Source organism: Talpa occidentalis, unplaced genomic scaffold, assembly GCF_014898055.3.
Source record: "Talpa occidentalis isolate TD23 unplaced genomic scaffold, MPIMG_talOcc4v2.1 talOcc4.2, whole genome shotgun sequence".
In the NCBI taxonomy this organism is placed as follows: domain Eukaryota; kingdom Metazoa; phylum Chordata; class Mammalia; order Eulipotyphla; family Talpidae; genus Talpa; species Talpa occidentalis.
Window position 1 is genome coordinate 115635407 of NW_023602073.1, and position 18860 is coordinate 115654266.

At 39.9% G+C, this 18860-nt stretch overlaps 2 protein-coding genes across 4 annotated transcripts in view; one reads left to right on the forward strand and one right to left on the reverse strand.

Annotated features, from left to right (window-relative positions):
• Positions 1-14054, forward strand: part of NT5DC1 (5'-nucleotidase domain containing 1) — a 114359-nt gene extending 100305 nt beyond the window's left edge. The window contains exons 9-14 of one of the 3 annotated variants that reach the window (XR_008553321.1): positions 2718-2836; positions 3908-4060; positions 5026-5194; positions 9236-9325; positions 12447-12583; positions 13950-14053. Coding sequence is in view for 1 of the 3 variants with exons in the window: in XM_037520266.2 (XP_037376163.2) it covers positions 2718-2836; positions 3908-4060; positions 5026-5194; positions 9236-9325; positions 12447-12478 (563 nt within the window). In the remaining 2 variants the exon portion in view is untranslated. Of the gene's footprint in view, positions 1-2717; positions 2837-3907; positions 4061-5025; positions 5195-9235; positions 9326-12446; positions 12662-13949 lie in introns of those variants that run through there. The other 2 variants (XR_008553322.1, XM_037520266.2) reach the window with 2 other exon arrangements.
• A 275-nt stretch (positions 14055-14329) lies between these two features.
• Positions 14330-18626, reverse strand: TSPYL4 (TSPY like 4). Its single transcript, XM_037520267.2, has one exon. The coding sequence runs from the start codon at positions 18532-18534 to the stop codon at positions 17293-17295; it is 1242 nt and encodes a 413-aa protein (XP_037376164.1). The 5' UTR covers positions 18535-18626; the 3' UTR covers positions 14330-17292.
• Between the last annotated feature and the right edge of the window lie 234 nt (positions 18627-18860).

The following is an 18860-nucleotide window of genomic DNA, read 5'->3' on the forward strand; positions in this document are numbered from 1 at the left end:
CCACATGGCGCAGCAGACCTCTCCTGTCTCTGGTGAATTCTCTCATCCCCCTGCATCTCTGGCCTACACCACAGTTCTAATATGCGTAAATAAATAAAATAAATCTTTAAAAAAAAAAAAAAAGAGGGCCTCCGCTGGTGGCGCAGGTGGTTGAGCACAGCACTGTGAGACTGTCCGCGGTCTCTGCAGCATGGGTTCGATTCCGGCCCGCCGGCAAGATACCAACATGGTGCGGCAGACCTCTCCTGTCTCGCCTGCTGCTCCCCTCAGCAGTGTGTTTCGGTCCATCTGCCTGTTCTGTTCCCCACTCTGTCTCTGGTGAGTCCTCTCACCCTCCAGCACATCTGACCTGTATTCTGGTTCTTGTATGCAAGAAAAAATAAATCTTTAAAAAAAAAAAAATGTTCCAGTGAATCACACATTCAGTAACTTTTTAAAAATAAGTCAAATGTCATATTATTAACTTCAGACTTCTACTTTATATTTTCCAAAAGCCTGATTCACTGTGAGGCAGTTAACAGTAGCTTAGTGCTTAATGCAGAGCTCACAAATAGTGAAATCCAAGTTAGGCTCAGGGTAATAAATGTCAGACAAGTGCATAAACACTTGCCAACATTTTCTGACAAAGGCATGAGCAAGCCAGTAAATGCAAGGAGTGATTATAGGTGGAGTTAAGCGTCCTAAAGGAAGTAATTGCCAAACGAGACCACCCTCACATGGCTGACCAGGGAAGAACTCATGCAAAGATCAGGTAAGGCTACTTTCCAGACAGGACCTGAAGGATGAGTGATGAGAAGATCAGAAGAAAGAAGCGTTTTCCTCTCACTGAGACACACAAATGCAAAGCCCAGTATGGGAGTGGTTTTGGTGATTTGTAGCGAGACCTGTTTCTGGCACACGATTGGGGGGCAAGAAAAGGTGAAGTTAGGGAGTTACCACATGAACAATCTGAAGCCGTTCAGTTGAGGTAATGTGATACAGCAACCTCTTTGACTACAGCCTGGGAAATGGACTGGATGTGAGGAGGCATAGAGAGGGAAGAGAAGACCAGGCAATTGCATATCCCAAGTGAGAGATTATGGATATTTGGTCTGAGGAGGAATTATTAGAGATGAATATATATTTAAGATACACTGTGGAGATGGAAAGCACAACTTAGACATGCTTTAGAAGTAGCAGATGAAAATAAAGAAGGAATAAAAATGTCTTCCATGTTGTTGAGTTTTCTTTTTTCTGAATTTGTCAGATGGGTAGATGGTGGTACCATTTGTAGCCATGAGGAAGAATATAGAGGGAGAGAAAAGCTTGTGTGGGGTGTGTATTTGTTCTCCTAAAAAGAGCCCCTCCAACTGCATAAGCTTCTAGCACTAAAAATGTGAATCTACCTCTACTTACAACGTATTGCTAAATCACATTGGTATTCTTCTTAGATGTGAAAAAGAGAGGACCCCTGCTGTCTCCCCCCCAAAAAATGACTGTTTTGTTAAAATCTAAAATCGTGAAAGTAATATTGAAACACAAGTGGAGAGGTCCCCCCAGGCAGTTTCCAAAGCTGGCCTAAACAGCTGTTGCCTCTATTGGTATATCACCTTTTTCACAAAACCTTATTTAATCATCTTGCTGGTGGCCTGTCTATAAGGCATGTAACAGCTAAGAAGACTCAGGGTACAGAAACATATTACCTCTTCACACCCTGCTTTAACAGGGATGGGCAAGCAGGGCGCCTTGAGAGGGCAGCTTGAAATAGTCCACAAGTGTGGGCTTTGGCACCAGATACCCCCCAGAGCAGGGATAGAATAAAGCAATTATAACACATAAGGTACAAAATTTATTAGAGGGGGAGAGGTGCTTACTCTCAGAGTGATGAAAACTGCCACAGTATCTGTGGGCCTTAAGCACGCTATGAAAACCTCTGTGAATTTCAGTTCCCTCATCAGTTTGGAAACTGACCAGGGCAGGAAAATGATGGTAGAATTAGAAGAATACAACAGTAATAATCAGTAGCAGCAAATGTAGCTATGGGACACAAAGTAGATTGTGAGGATTATATAGAGTAAAACAAATAAAACTTAATGCTACAGAGTCTGGATTTAATAAACTACTGATAAAAACCTATCTCCCCAGATGCCAGTTTCAAAAGGAAGTAGGACCTAGTGGCTTCCATTATATTGTTTAGTAAGCCATTTTGCCAAGCAGGGACATGATGCCAAGTAGACACCTATCCAATCACTGAATAAATCACTTGCCAGCATTGATGCCTTGAGTAAAATAACTTCCTTAAGCCATATTTTCCCCAATTAAAAAGGTTGTTGTAAATATTAAATTATATAGACCTCCCCCATTATCAATACCCCCCACCAGAATAGTGCACTTGCTACAATTGATGAAACTACATGGACACATCTAATTACTGATCACAGGAGCCCTTCTGAGAGTGAGGGCATTTGGGAAGATGTGTATCTGCCTCTCATTTTTGCTGTGAACCTGAAACTGTTCTAAAAAAAAAATTGTTTAAAAAAATTTAAATGTAATTTTTGTATGCATGTGTATATAAATTTTGAAATCTATGAAGTTCTTGTAATATGTAAGTGCTCACTGAATGCTAGATTTTGTCTCCAGATAGGTATTTCTTGTGTATGTCCTGAAGCTATGCCCAAATGTACCTAGTCAGTGTACATTAAGCTAAAAAGTATATGATTGTCAAACTGTATTTTCAGAGAATGATGAGGAGCAGGAGGCATTGCCATCTCTAGATAAACCTGGCTGGTACTCCCAAGGGAATGCTGTTCACCTTTATGAACTTCTGAAGAAAATGACTGGCAAAGCTGAACCCAAGGTATTTTCTGATTGAGGCAAAGTCCTTGTTGTCCATCTGAAGACAAAATCCATTATAAACTAAAACCATAATTATGAATGCATCCATCTTGTCATCTGTTGGAGAAACTATCCACCTCTTCCTACCTGCCAATCTTCTCTCCTGCCTCTTCTGAATAAATAAGCCTTTCTTTTATTGGTGTAGGTTGGGTCTTTATTAACAGAGAAGAGCAAAAATTCTAAGTATAGGCCACAGAGCTAGGGGATATACTAGATTAGTAAGTAAGGAATGATATCCTTATAATAGTACATCAAAGTTTTTTATGTAAAACAAGCAATGACTGAAATTAGAGTGTTCTAAAGACACACTTGTCTTTGACATCCTGATCACATCACTGGTGTTAGATGTTGGTGCATTTTTAACAGTAGAACTCTTCTAAAAAATGTTCGCCAGGAACCCAGTGAGCAAGAGAGATCTGTAAGTCATTGAGCCCCACTCCACTGCCGCCCACATTGCCATAACTTCCTGGACCACTTGACTTGGAGGGTCTAATTCACACCTTGTTTTCTCATCGGTATATTCAGAGATGTGGACTAGATTAATGGGGCTTTTCCTCTGAGTACCTGTGAGGCTTCCCAGAGTCCACTTCCCAAACTCCAGTCTCAGAGATTGTGTTTCAGTAAGTCTGTGTGGGGCCCAGAAACGCTCTGGAAACGTCGTTGTGATGAGCACTCCTTGTTATTCTAGCCCATTTTCACAAGTCATCTCTAATATCGCACCAACTCTTTAACTTTAGGGGCAGGTTTAACTAAAAAATATCGACTCTTTGTTTTTTTTTTTCAGAAAAATGATAGACTCACTTAGCTTTTACCTGTCTTCGACCTGCAAATGAACTATGTAATTTCTTAAACCTGGTGCCCTACAAGGCCAGTGGGCCAACTCGATGGTCACCTGTGAAGTTATTCAGGGACATTTAAGATGTTTATACAGCTCTGATTTTGCTCTGATATCTTTTGAGGAATTTTCTTCTGCCTTCCATGAAATGAACACCACTCTCTCACAATTCCTATGCCCCAATTTACTAATTTACAGGTGGCTTACTTTGGTGACAGCATGCATTCAGATATTTTTCCAGCCCGTCATTATAGAAACTGGGAGACGGTCCTCATCTTGGAAGAGCTCAGAGAGGACAGGGATGGGACAGCTGAGGAATCCGAGCCACTAGAGAAAAAAGGAAAATATGAGGTAAGGGTACCCTTCCTTCAGCTCTTTCTTTGAAGGAAAAATAGGTGTGTTTGGTGCTTGTTTGCACCGAGAGTGATGAAATCTGTTGGCACATAATCTACAGGTTCAACTCTTCATCTCAGCTCTACAGTTGATTCACCATGTCTTTGTCTCCCCTGTCCTCTGCTTTCATCCAGTGCAGTAGTATCAGGGATTTTTGGGGGCTGATACTGAGTTGGCCAGATCTGACTCAGTACAGTCACACTCTACCTTTCATGCTCAGATAAGAAAGCCCTGTGCTCACTCTCCATGGGTCTGACTTAATTAAATTGGTAACACCTGAGTAGTCCAGCATGCACTTAGGAGAAGTCTTGAGGGAAAGAAAAATAAAATATATCATAAATCTGGAAAGGGGAAATTTAACATATAAAAACAAAACGAAGAAGAAAAGATGAAAGATCAGAAAATAACCTCTTTCGGGCCTCCCTGGTGGCGCAGGCAGTTGAGCGCAGCGCTGTGAAGCTGTCCACAGCCTTCAGTGCCCCACTGGCCTCAGAGCAATCCACATGGCGAGCAGACCTCTCCTGTCTCACCTGCTGCTCCCCTCAGCAGTGTATTTCGTCAGTCTGCCTGTTCTGTTCCCGGCTCGGTCTCTGGTGAATCCTCTCACCCTCCCGTGCATCTGGCCTGTACCCCAGTTCTTGTTTAAATAAAATAAATCTTTAAAAAAAAAAAAAAAGAACCTCTTTCTAAATTCATTCCAGTGGAACAATCTATAAAGAAGGAAAAACTCACATCAAATATAACAATAAAAAGAAATGCCCATACTTAATGGAGACATATATACTTTAACTATATACAAAACTATACAAAGGATACTTATTATTTATATGTATAATAAGAGCTGGTAAGTTCTTTAGTATGGAAAAAACTTACTATGAGATTGAACATTAATCACATTTTTCATTGTTCTATTCTCGTTTCAGGAGCCAAAGTCAAAACCTCTAAATACATTATCTAAAAAATGGGGCTCTTTTTTTGTTGATTCCATTTCGGGACTGGAAAATACAGAAGACTCCTTGGTTTATACATGGTCTTGCAAGAGAATCAGTACTTACAGCACTATTGCAATTCCAAGTATTGAAGCAATAGCAGGTAAGGTGGAATGTCCTTACAGTGATTTACCTCTTACTTGACATCAGTGACCTTAAGTGCTAGAATTCTTGCTTTTAAAAGAAGAAAAGTGCTGGGCCTCCCCTAGTGGCGCAGCGGTTGAGCGCTGGGCTGTGAAGCTGCCTGCAGCCACTGCGAGGGTCCCACATGGTGCGCAGACCTCTCCTGCCGCCTGCTGCTCCCCTCAGCAGTGTTTTCAGTCCTTCTGCCTGTTCTGCTCCCCACCCTGGCTCTGGTGAATTCTCTCACCCTCCCGCACTTCTGACTGTAACCAGTGCTTGTATAAATAAATAAATAAATCTTTTTTTAAAAAAAAAAATGAAAAGTGCTCTATGACATTCATTCTGTGACATTCTTGGGAAACAGCTAGATATGTAGAGTGTAGGTGATTACAACCTACCCATCTGTTTGGAGTCATAGGCTAGGGTAGAGAAAAATTACCAGGATGAGATGTTAAGGATGGCCGGTAAGGTGAACCTGACTTTGGGGGCTGCTGGTCCCCCTGAGTGCTGATTTGGGACAGGGCATCAAAGAAAGTGAATAGACCTTTTATTAACTTTATGAACCTATAGGAGTAAGGATGAATTGGAAGTAGGAATTTATAGGGACTGAAACTCAGGTTTAAATCAGCTTAATCCCTAAAATTGGGCTGAGAATATTTTAGATTGGTAGTACCTCAAAGCACCTGGTAGACACAAATGAATATTCTTTTATGCAGAAGATAATATCCTCCTAGAACTTAAATTATTTCTAAAAACAATTAATAAAAGGTTCAGCACATAATGAAAAATAGCCAGACACACAAGGACTGCACAAGGAAAAATAACTAGGTTTACTGTGTTCAAGTACAAAAAGAAAGGAATGAAAATTTGGTGGAGACAAAAACTATTAAAAGAATGAAATTCAAAAATTAAAATATTTTAAAATCAAAATTAAGAACTTTAAAGGATGGTTTTTTTAAAGCAGATTAAATACAGCAGAAAAGTGAATTAATGTAGGGGCCTCCCCGGTGGTGCAGTGGTTGAGCGCTGGGTTGCGAAGCTGTCAGCAGCCTCTGCAGCGCCGGTTCGATCCCCGGGGATCCCCAGCTGCTCCCCGGCGTACTTTGCTCTTTCTGCCTGCTCTGCTCCCTGCTCTGGCTCTGGTGAGTTCTCTCACCCTCCCGCGCTTCTGACTGTAGCCAGTGCTTGTTTAAATAAATCTTTTAAATAAAGTATGTTTAAAAAAAAAGTGAATTAATGTACTGGAAAATAGGTTAAAATATCCAGAATGAAGCAGTTAGAGAAAGAAAAGGCGTGGGAGATACAGAAAAGGGACTAAGGGATATAGATGATACAATGAAAAGGAATATGATTTCTGTAATAGGAATCCCAGGATATGAAAGAATAAACCAAAACCAATAGCTGCAGGCTTTCTAAAAATGTTGAAAGAAAATGAGCCAAAGATTTAAGAAGCCCAAAGAACTGAAACAAAATAAACTTTAAAAATCCAAAGTTAATTGCTAAAAAAACAAAGATAATTAAATATTCAAGGAGCCAGAGATTAAAAACTATTATTTCAAAGGAGTAAGAGTTAGACCAATAGCAAACTTCCCACAGAAACAAAGAAAGCCAAAAGATAGAAAGCTATCTTGAAATTGCTGAAAGAAAATGGCTTTCTCAGTCTTGATGGAATTCTATACCCAGTAGACACATCACTAAAAAATAAAAGAAAAATATTTTTAGACAAAAGTAGGGGAAATGTAGCTCCAGAAGACTTGCACTAAATAAAATAATAAAAGACATTAAGTAGTCAAACAAAGCTAAACAAGTATGGGGCTTTTTGAAGGAAAAGGAAAGTTAGATGTTATATTCAATTGTTAACTGCCTCAGAAAGCAAAGCATCAGTCACTAACTAAGTTAGCTCTCATTGTTTCTCATAAAGAAGTTATATCTCAAGTTCCAAGAGGTTTGTTTTTTGTTTGTTTTTTAAAGGTTTATGTATTTATGCATACAAGAACTGGGGTACAGGTCAGAGGTGTGGGGTGAGAGGATTCATCAGAGACAGAGTAGGGAGCAGAACAGGCAGGTAGACTGAAGTACACTGCTGAGGGAAGCAGCGGGCGAGACAGGAGAGGTCTGCTGCACCATGTGGGTAGCTCCCTGGCCTGGGATCGAACTCATGCTGCAGAGGCTGTAGATACTTTATAGGTTGTGTCTTAACCCCTTGCGCCACCAGGGAGGCCCTCAAGAGGTTTTTGTTTCTATGTCTCTATTGTTTTACATTAATTGCTATACGATATGGTTGATATTGTAGTATATTCAGTAGAGTTTAATAGGGATTTGCTGTGATAAACAAAAATCTTTCTTATCTACTTTTCTCTTTTCTTGCAAATAGCACCTAACACTGACTTTCCTATAGCAGGAATGCTAATATTTTCCCTCTTGCTGAATCCCCAATCTCAGAAATCCCCAGTCTGGAGATCTTGTGAGAATAGATCAGTCATTTGATTTGAGTTGGACTGTTCCATACCCAGATTTTTTAAAAGTAATAGACCTTTCCTGCTACCTAGGAGAGAACAAAATTTTTGTTTTAAATGAGATAAGAGGTGAAAAACAAACCCTATAACTCCTACCTCTTAAATCTTTTGTATTGATGTAGTGTTTCTTTATTCATGGGTAGCCTTTGTTAAACTTGGTTACCTCACTGACATTTAAATGTATAAATGTTGTAAAAGTTTCCACTTATTGCTAAATATGTTAAAATGATGGTTGACTTATAAGCATTTGGTAACGTATTTTTTTAACATAATAATAGCTGTACAGAGACCTATACATGTACTTGAGGATAAATGTGTGCAGAAAACACTGAAAGAGGTGGCCAGTTGGCTTAACTCTGAGCATGTATCATTTTTGGTGGCTTATCAGAAATCCAGAACCTTAGCTGTGTAATTCTAGAAATTTAGTCTTTATCAATTTCCTTCTCAATACATGACTCAAAATACATTTTAAGCAGTAAAGAACTTTGAAATTCATTAATACTGAGTATTTTTCGTTTTGATTATTTTTCTGAGTATTTTTCTTAGCTTTCTCTGGCATTGAAAGGCAGTGTTACTTCTTCCCAATCTCCAGCACTAGTTTTCTCCTAAAAAGGATTAACTACTTGGGCCTTGATGATTCTCAGTAGCATTTAATATAAAATATAATTTTAATGCTTGTGTCATTTTTAAAATATCTGGATTACTGCCCACTGAGTACATGTGGAATGAGTATCGTGACATGGATCATAATGTGTCATAAGTAGTAATTCTGGTAATGTTTCCTTGAAGAAATATGGAAACTGCCTGAAGACTAGCTTTTGAGAAACTTATATGAAGATGTCACAATGTCCCACCATTAATAAAGTATGCATTTTATGTTTTCTCTCTTGATTGCCCTTTTTGGCTGTGTGTGTGTTTATCATGTGAAGGACGTTATCAGAGTGTACATATTAGAATCTTTGTTTAGCTAAGCATTTGTAATTCTCATTTGTAAAGGATATTAGTTCTCACCATTTATAGAGAAAGACCATGTACATCTACAGTCTTCATCCGAGGTGCAGCCTATCCAGGTGACCAGAAAAAAATAAAATGTGATGGGCCTCCCCAGTGGCGCAGTGGTTGAGCGCTGGGTTGTGAAGCTGCCCACAGCTTCTGCAACGCCAGTTCGATCCCCGGCCACCGGGCAAGGGTCCTACATGGCGCGCAGACCTCTCCTGCTGCCCGCTGCTCCCTTCAGCAGTGTACTTTGTCAGTCTGCCTGCTCTGCTCTGCTCTGCCTCTGGTGAATTCTCTTGCCCTCCTGCACTTCTGACTGTACCCAGTGCTTGTATAAATAAATAAAATAAAATCTTTAAAAAAAAAAGTCTGAAAATTATTCCACATTTAAAAAAAATAAAATGTGAAATTCTAAAAAATAAATTTATTGCTCACTATCAAATTTTGATTTGTTTACATTTATGAAAAAACTTTGAAATCAAAGTGTTGTTTATTTGTTTGTTTTCCAGAATTATCCCTGGACTACAAATTTACAAGGTTCTCTTCAAACAATTCAAAAATCGCTGGCTACTATCCAAACCCTCCATTGGTCTTATCAAGTGAGATACCAAAAACCAAATAAATGATCTTTACTAAAAAGTAAAAAGAAGAAACATATATGCAGCAAATGTACTGTAAAGATTTTAATTTTCCAAAAATACTGTAAGATGCTTTATAGGAACAAATTCTTAATGAAAATTGACTAAGAAAATGATCTTTTTCTATATCTCTTCTTTCTATGTAGTTCATCTTGGTGCCCCAGACTCTCATTGTATTAAAATCTTGGTATCTTAGAACTGAAAAGAACCTTATTAATATTTTCTATACCAATAGCTTTGAGATTAGAATTCACTTGAGGAGTTACATACTCACACATACGTACATATATACTTATATAAATATGCATACATACATAAATATGCTTAGCCTATGGTTCTCAAATTGTGGTCCCTATACTACTAATATGGTGTCACCTACGATCTTGATAGAAATACAAATTTGGAAGGGTAACCCCAGAAATATAGATTCTGAAACTTTGGGAATGAAGCTACAGTGCACAATCTATTAATAATCCTGTGGTTGACACACAAGTTTGAGAGCCACTGCCTAGACCATATCCTCCAGAGACTGGTTTCATTAGTATGGGAATACAGTTGAGCATTGATATTTTCACATGCCCCAGGAAAATGCAGCCAGAACTGAGAATACCTGCTGTACACCGTTCCTTTAACTCATAGCCAAACACACTGAGTCCAGTGAGATCAAGTGATTTTTCCAGGTTATCGGGTTTTATGCTACCCCTGTACCCCAGTATTTTTAAAAACAAGAAAATAAAAAATGATTTCTTCTGAGACCACAGAGCCAGTCTGAGACAGATGATACAAGAAGCCAACTGTTTCAGTCTCCACTGTTAACCAATTAGGAATTTCCCCCATAATAATTTTGAAAGTTGTTTCTTTCTCATTCACTTTAAGATGTGTATTCTCAACGGGTTAAAAATTGGTTCTAGGGGTAAAAAAAAAAAAAATAATGGAATGAGTGGTTGCCCTTCAAGCTTAACTCTGCAGAAAAATGTTTTTCCTTATTAATTTCTCATTAAAGAAAAATATATTTTACATGTATTAATTAGAGTTCCATTTAATTTTTCCCTTTGTGAGGGGAGGTGACAGTGGGGAAAACTACTTTAAGAAGTTTTGTAATGCTGCAATCCAAGATTATTGTGTTCTGTGTGCTATGTATAGTCATATTAGTAGCTATTTGTTGCAAACTGGAGCCAGATAATGTTTACAATATAAATTCCTGGCTTCTCTTTATGCTGTAATCTCACTCTGCCCCTCCTGGACAATATCAGAAAATACACTTGTCATTGTTTCTTTTATTTGGATTAAATCAGATTAGCATATTGATTCATGAAATGAAAACATATTTTAAGATTTTTCAAATCTCAAATAATCCCAGATATTGTGGGGATGAGTATCTCAGGATAGGTAAACAGTTACTGAAATTTCTTCCTTAAAGTCAGTTGCTTTATGATATTTTCTAAAAGCAGTATGATGATGTATTTGAAGTTAACTTCTGAAGTCTCATTAGAATATGATAACAAGCATACATATCAAGCTTGGGGCCAAATGAAAGATGTTAAGTAACTCGTGTACTTTCAATAGACCTTGGTTTCTTTTTAAAATAAAACTATTTTTCCTTTTGTGTGTTTATTTTGTCAGTGGTAAAGAATATCTCTTTAAATTCTTATAAACTGCTAATGTTAATATGAAAAGTAAGAATCCCAAAATAAGAAAACTGTACTTTTTGGCCACTAAGAAATGAAAAAAATTCATTCTGGTTAGATCTGCTTTTACCAGTACCTACCCTAAGGAAGCTGAACAGATTACCAGCTTATTTGACCTCAATTTTTTTCCATCTTATAAAAAGAGAAAGTTTATTTCCAAGTTTGCTTCCCCCTTTCTAGCAGAGTCAGTCAGTACTTTTAATAAATGTCATTTATCTATTACACTATAGACTTGTTAGATTTTTATTTCATTGTGTCTAAAAAGTGCCAGTGTTTCTAATTGAATTTCAAGAGTAAAAATAATCATTAAAAAATGGCACTATAGAAATTAAAAAGCTATTAGACAAGGTATATATTCTTTGTTACATGAAATAAGCAGAAAAACTGTATAAATGGACAGAAGACTTAGGTTTAATGTTAGCTTGAAGGTAAACATTCATCATCTAAGCTTCAATCTAAAAATAAATGCAAAGGAGTTGAGATTGTCTTTGCTTATCACTGTTGATCTCATCAGCAGAGAAAAGCTCTAAATGGCATATGGTCAAATGGTTTGTCAGCATTTGGTATTTGGAATACTGAGTTAGCGGAAACTTCAGTTGCACCACAAATTGCAATTTAAAATCAGCTATTTCTGCATTTGGAAAGCCAAATTAAAATCAAGTGTTTCCCTACCAACATTTACATCATATCCAACATATGTACACATATAAACTGTATGTATACACTTTTAGTGTATATACATATTTGTATATTTTGAGACTTTACTCACCCAGTGTGATCTAATTTGCTGCCCATGAAAATCCTAGAGTATGGTTCAGTCCACATAGTGTGAACTCAAAAAGGTATCTCTTATAGATCTCTGGAACCATCTTCAGAAATGATCATTTTAAAAAATGGTAATGAGTGCTGCCTCCTCTCCAGACTCCTTTATAAGGCGTATATAATTATGAAGAGATTGAAATTCAGAGGTTAAATAATATGCTTGCTCAAAATTGCACTATTACTACAGAACAGAGGCTGTACATGATCCCAAGTTAACTCCCAAAATATGCTTAGTTGATTAACACCTAACATCTTCCAATATTAGACCCAGAATGTGCAAATTCTCAATTTAAAACCACACTTCAGCTACTTTACAGCATGCAAGGACATGTGAGAGGTTAAAAATGGAGACATAGGTTCTGCCCTAAAGCAATTTATAATCTAGTAAAATATATTAAAATATAAGATAGTACTTACCTAGAAGACTAACAAAACCAAGAATCATGTAAGTCCTAAAATGTAAAGTGGTCTGTTTCTCTTGGAAGCCACATATGCTAAAGTCATTAATAAGCACATCTACTGTTTCTTCAAATTCTGGTTCACTTTGAATACTTCACAAATTTCCCTTTCAGGTGCTGAGGAAGCCAAAATGAAGGAGAGATGAAACTGGTCCAAGTAACCTTAGAAAGAGATGAGCTATCTGGGCCTATGGAGAAGTTGGGTCATTATAATGACAGCCACACCAGCACATAGACTGCTTGACAATCAGGTTCTTATACCATATACTTGTTCTCTTTAAAATAAATAGGTAAAAAGGCATTGGCCTTGGTATACTTCCCTGGTAAAGATCAAAACTTTTAAAAGTTTGACAAAGCTTAATAAAGAAGGAATATATTAAGTACCTGTTAAAACAATCACCAGGCTGAAATTTAAAAATACTAATTTTTAATAATTAATGACATAGATTCCTGTATTTAACGAATGAAAGTACCCATTTCAGACCATTCATGAATAGACTTAAGAATAACCATGAACTGAAGCCTAAATACTCAAATATAGCCTTTGTCTTGTTTTCATGCCAAATTTAACACAGATGGCTGTGATACAGTTGAATCAGAAAATATAAATCTGTATGCCTTGCAGCTTAGGCAATGGTAAAACTTGTCAGGATTATGATGGTAACATGATAAACATGGAAGTGCCTGATATGTCTGATAACCTTGAGATTTCCCTGCCATGGAGTGTGTCAGACATGCAAAGCTCAAATTTTCTGCCCCACCCCGCTCCTCCGTGGGGCAGACAACTTTGTTTTTAATGATGAAAATGGATTGAAGGCAACTTGTCAGCTGGAGAGAAACTAGAAACGGGCAGCAGAGTAAATGGAAAAAAAGGAAGCCTGAATAAAGATAAGAGAAATCTTTTTGCCTGTCTTGCTTCAAATGAAAGTCCAGAAATAGAAAAGAATAACCCAAAGGAGATTTGGTTATATAGGAGCCAGGGAAATATTAAGTATATCACTACTACTCACAGGACAATATGGCCTGATCAGGCAAAAATGGTAATACTTTTTTAGTGAACTCTAATGTGGAGGCCAGCTAACAGAAAAATTTGGATTTAGAATTGAAAAAAAATAAAACAGCAGTGCAGAGAAATGGAGCAGGGCTATAGGAGAGAACCAATTGGTGAAAACTAGAGAATACCTAATTGGAGTCTAAGTATTAGACTTAACAGAACAGGGGCCATGTTAATCTGCAACAAATGACTGGCACCAGCTATGAGTATATTGCTTGGACTAAAGCTGATAATAAACTGAGGGCAACAAAAAAGACATTTTCTGATTGTGTCTACAACAGAGTAAGTAATAATGCTTGAAAAGGTGGCTGACAATATAGACATCAACCACTGAATTGAAAAGGTGAATGACATAAGAATTTAGGACTAAGATGGCCATAGAGCTCACAAAAGAAAGCTGCAAGCCTTCTAGGCCTAGAAAAATTATACTTCAGCAAATAGAACTTGCAGAGTAAGAATTGCACCAAGAGTCTTCATATGCTAACTCAAATCAGTACTTTTATGCCATTCATGTCAACTTTTTATTTTAATGGCTAAAAATACGTGATCATTTATTTTCACAGATCTTGCAGCCCACGGTAATTCTACTAGAGAATGGACAAATCTTTATTTCCCAAACCTTGTAATGACAATAGCTCCTGAACAACAAAACTAATGCTACTGGTAATTGAAGTTGTGATGTCTGACATTTGTTTCGAGATATTGTATTAGTCATAATTTTATTCTAAGTACTGCAATATTATAAGAAAATAATTTAAGTAGCATTTATAAAATATATGACTAGTTCTTCCAAAAGGCCATCTTAAGTTGTTTTTAAGGAAAAAAATGAGACATAACATAAATGTAATAAACAAGAAGGGTGTTTGGAGAAGAGTTTTCCACACACTGAAAAGAGAATATTAAGTAACAAAAATCAACCTTTGGTGCTTCGATTACCACCAAAACCTGACTGGTTGTATAGGGAAAACTAGGTTAAAGAGTATGCAGTTGCATTTGGGCTTCTTATTAACATTTGCCAAACAAAAAATCTTGGAAGGTTTAGTGACTGTAGCCTTTTTATTTTGTTTAAATCCTCAAGGACTTACTGTGACCATTAAGGTAACTTTAATTAGCCTAAACAACACAGAGAAAACTTTATTTATTCATTTATTTATGCATTTATTTTGGTGAAAACAAACAGCAGAGTGACAAATTTTATTTTTCCTTCAAGCACATAGGAGAAGACAAAAGTTCTAATGATCTTGTTTAAGTTTGACAGAGCAATTCGACAAGTACTTACACTGGTTAGGAACATTTCAAGTACAACATTACCACTAGGACAAGGAATATCAAGAAAGACAACAGGTTTTTCTTTGTGAGATTACTTCCACAAGACACAGCAACAATTTGCAAAATTTCAGACTCTTTAAAGATCACATTATTGAAATTGTTTCTAAGACTAGAGCTATATATGAAGAGACCAGAACAAGCTGATAGATTAATAGTCACAGAAGGCTTCATACTACACAAGAAACAAGTTTGATATTTTGCACATATTCTCAATTACAAGCAAAAAGCAGGCCTGTAAATGTCAGTTTTGCTAGCAAGCAAAAATGAAGGAATAGGATTTTACTCAAGCACAGTGAAATAAAGAGCAAATACCATTTATCTTGTACATATAAAAGGTCACTCCTAGAATAACCTAGAGAGAGAAAACATCCAGATTTGCATTATTGGGTACAAAGATCTATTGGCAAATTGAAGGAGTTAGGAAAAACAGGAAATCCCTTCTCCAACGATCCTCTTTAAACATCAACCACTTGATTCTCCACCATTCCTACAGAAAGCCTCAGAGGTCTTCCCTTTGAACCTGCAGGGTTCCACACCTTCCTGTCTGCCTTTCCAAGCCCACTCCTCAGGCTCATTTCTGTTTCTAAACTTTTAATTTCCCCAGACTAGAGCACCCTCCCCACTGCTCTCCCAACATCTCCCAAGTCCTCAGGGAACTTAGCGCACCACACATCTCCACAAGTAAGAGCCCTGACAGCATTGCTGTCCCAACTCCTGGAACTTGTCCCAGAAATCCAGAAAGACACCACACAACCTTTTACTCCCTTCCTGTGAGGCTTGGCATCTCCCGCAATACAGCCTGCTCCCTCCTTTGTTGTATAGAAGCAGGGAAGGAAATGGGGAAGCTGAAGACTCAGAGTGAAAAGGCCCAATAGGATGGAAGTCCCTAGGACATTAAGTTGGCAAAGAACTGACCCAAAATGCTGCCATAGGGTTATTTCTAAGTGGCCCAAGGCCCCAAAAAAGAATTTCCATCTTTAGAAAAGTAGAGGGAAACCAACTACCTGTTCTGGGTCTGTCTTGAACCCTTCACTGTGAGGCCCTTCTCTCTCTCCTCCAAGTTTCACGAACTAAAGTGCTAAAACAAACAAAAACCACAGGTTTGCCAAGGTAATGGATAATGGGAAAGGGTGGGTTTGTCAAAGTTGGCCTAAAAGAATACAATCCCATCTAATTAACCTTTAGCTCTCTCTTTGAAACATTTAGACCTTGCTATAGGAAGTGGGATGGAGGCATGAGGGCAGAAGAGGACAATACAAGATCTGAAGCCTACTGTAAGTACCTTTCTTCCTCTGGACACAATCAAGGAAAGAGCAAAATTAAACAAAAAGGCTGCTTTGCCAGTTTCATTTTGTCTGTGAGCAGTAACTCCATTAGTGAGAGGGAGGAGTTAGTATTTTGGGAAGAAGAGTACAAAAGGAGCATGGCGGCAGAAGTGAGAGGGCGAGAGGGGAGAGAGGAACAGACAAAATCAGAGGAGTAACAGGTCCCACAGACCACAAATACCTCTCCCTTGGTGCCCCCAGCCTGGCAACTACATTATGTTCAAAAAGGGCTCGGGGTGGGTTTAGGAGTGGGATCCCTAAGGAAGTTACCTAGACAAGCTTGTGTTGTTGGTTGGGGCTCGGAAAGGCTAATTGCTGGAAAGGACTCCCATTCTACTCTTGCTTTGAGCACAGCCACCTATGACTATAGCCAACTGGGCTTCTGGGTTACCATTGGGGGTGGGTGGGAGGGGGGTTGGGGGAAGGGTATCTGTGAGGCACCAAAGAGCTTAAGTCCACAGATAGTTCCTAAGGAATCAGGCATTTTCATCCAGAAAAATGACAGCAGGTTGGGTGGATCACAGAACAGGCCTTAATACTCACCAATACCTGGTCATGATGCAGAGTAACCAAAGGCATAGGGCCAACGTACCAACAAAGATAACATAGTTACCTCATTCACACCCAGCAGCCACCCACCAGCCATCTGCTTATTCTGCCAATAACCACCAGGGCCCAGGAAGGCAGTTGGGATACAGTTAGCGGTAGCCTGGAAATGTCCAATTTGGATTGATGGCTGGCATCATCTATCAGCCTAGATATCAGCCTCATCTTGCAGCGATGAAATTCAAAGAGTTTGCCATAGAATACCTGGGCAGCAAGAGCACAGCCAGCATTAAGTATGAAGCCCAGTTAGTCATTTGCAAAGACGTTTCAAGCTTCTTTGTGGTAGATAACCACTTGAAAAACGGAGAGAAGACCACAGTCACAGATAGGGTCCAAGGCATGCAAAGGAAGGCAGTGCATATCTACAGGATCATGGGCTTGGCTTAGAAGCAGTGGAAGGCCATGCACTTGGAACACATAATACAATGCAGAACAGAACGAAGGCCCAGAGGAAGAAGAGATTGGCATATTAAATGATAATCTAGCAAATGATGGTTGAAGATTGAGAAGATTGTTGAAGAACCAAAGTACAAAATTATTCAGTGCCAAGAGAAAGCAGATGGAAGACTGCATGCTGTTGGCCAAGCATAGGTCCAAGAGGAGGTGGTAAGGAAGCTTGTGCAGGACCTTCACATAGAGGCAGGAGTTAGCCAGACTGGAACCTGAAGGACCTGGGGCTCTCCACTGGCTGCCTTGCTGGGTCTCGTATTCCTCTTCGAGGACCTTCACCCATCAGGTAGTATTGCAAGGGATTGGGCCACAGTTCTGCTTTGATAATCTCAGCAATCCTGTCGAATTCTAGAAGGCTGTGGTCTGAGAACCAGTTGAAGAAACTGGGGATAGTGTTTCCTTCCCGATTCCTGTGGATATGGGCCTGGGGGTCTTGGCCCCGGTGCCAACGTATTGGGGTGGAAAGAGACACCACCCTACCAGAGGATCTGCGCTCATATTCCTTGACGAGCCCCTCATTTCGGAAGTAGGGGTTGCTCTGAAAGATGAACTTGAATTTGCAGCCTGCTCTGGGGTGTTTAAGCTCCTCCACCTCCAAATTGATCATGTACCGCATCATGTCTTCATCTTGGCCACTGATCATCGGTGACAGCTGGGGGTGGTTCCGAAAGGCAGTGACCCAGAAACCTGGGATATTCTGGATAATGAAACTTCTGCGTTGCATATGGAGCCTTCTCATGCGGCCAAACTTGCGCTCCAGCTGAAGAAAGGCCCTGTCAGCCTGGGCATTCACGTTTGACAGCTCCTGATCAATGGCCTCTAGTGAGTCCATGCAGTTATTGATCTTCGGGGCCCTAGGCCGTGACTCCTCTTTCAGTCCTCCTATCACCTTTTTTTCCTTCTGTATCATCTTCTTTTCCTCCACCACCTCCTCTGCTCCTCCCTCCTTTTCCAATGCCGCTGAGACTACGCACTTTTTGGTCGTCATTTCCTTGGCCTTCGCCCGAGGCATCAAATGAGACCCCAAGCCCCCAGCGCCACAGGCTTCTAGAGCTTTCTCCCCAGCAGGGCAGCGAGGCTCTCTACGCTGACAGCCATTTTCCTGGCTATTGTCAGTAACCACCGAGGCGGCAGCAGCGGCAACCTCCAGGCCATCAGCGGGAGATGGAGCCTCTTTCTGGCCGGCTTTGGTGGCGGCACGGCCGCGAATGCCAGCAACTCGGATGCGAAGCACGGGGCCACCGCCGGCGGGGTCCCGGGGTGCGCCTCCCTCCGCGGTGGTCCCCAAAGCGCCCTCACCTGTGTCCGCCATCACTTGTGTCACCTCGGTTTCCTCGCCCTGGCACGGGTTTAGGTCTGGATATCCCGGGGCATGCTCTGGAGGAGTCTGCCCGCAGGCTTGCAGGTCAGGGTCGTTACCGTCATCCCGATCGCTCATTTTGGGTGAAGTCAGACCTGCAGCGAGAGCGTCCCTTGTCCTCTGCAGAAACTGCGCTCCGCCCCTCGCGCCACCCCTCTTTTCCGCTCCTGGGGGACGCTGCCATAGCAACCAGTGACGTCACCGCGGTGCGTCTTACCACCGCGCGAGAGCTCGCCGAGCCTCGCGATAACACGGGGCCGCCGAGGCTGTGCCTTTGTCTTTGGGGCCCGGGGTGCCGTGGTTTTCATTCATGGATGCAGACCACACTCCAGCCTGTGAGAACTGTGTGAATGTGAATTTGTAAGGGCACTAGATGAATTTCTGGGAGGCATAAACTTAACTTT

Excerpts from the sequence above, each read along its gene's own strand:
- TSPYL4 (XM_037520267.2), bottom strand. The coding sequence starts at position 18,534 with ATGAGCGATCGGGATGACGGTAACGACCCTGACCTGCAAGCCTGCGGG.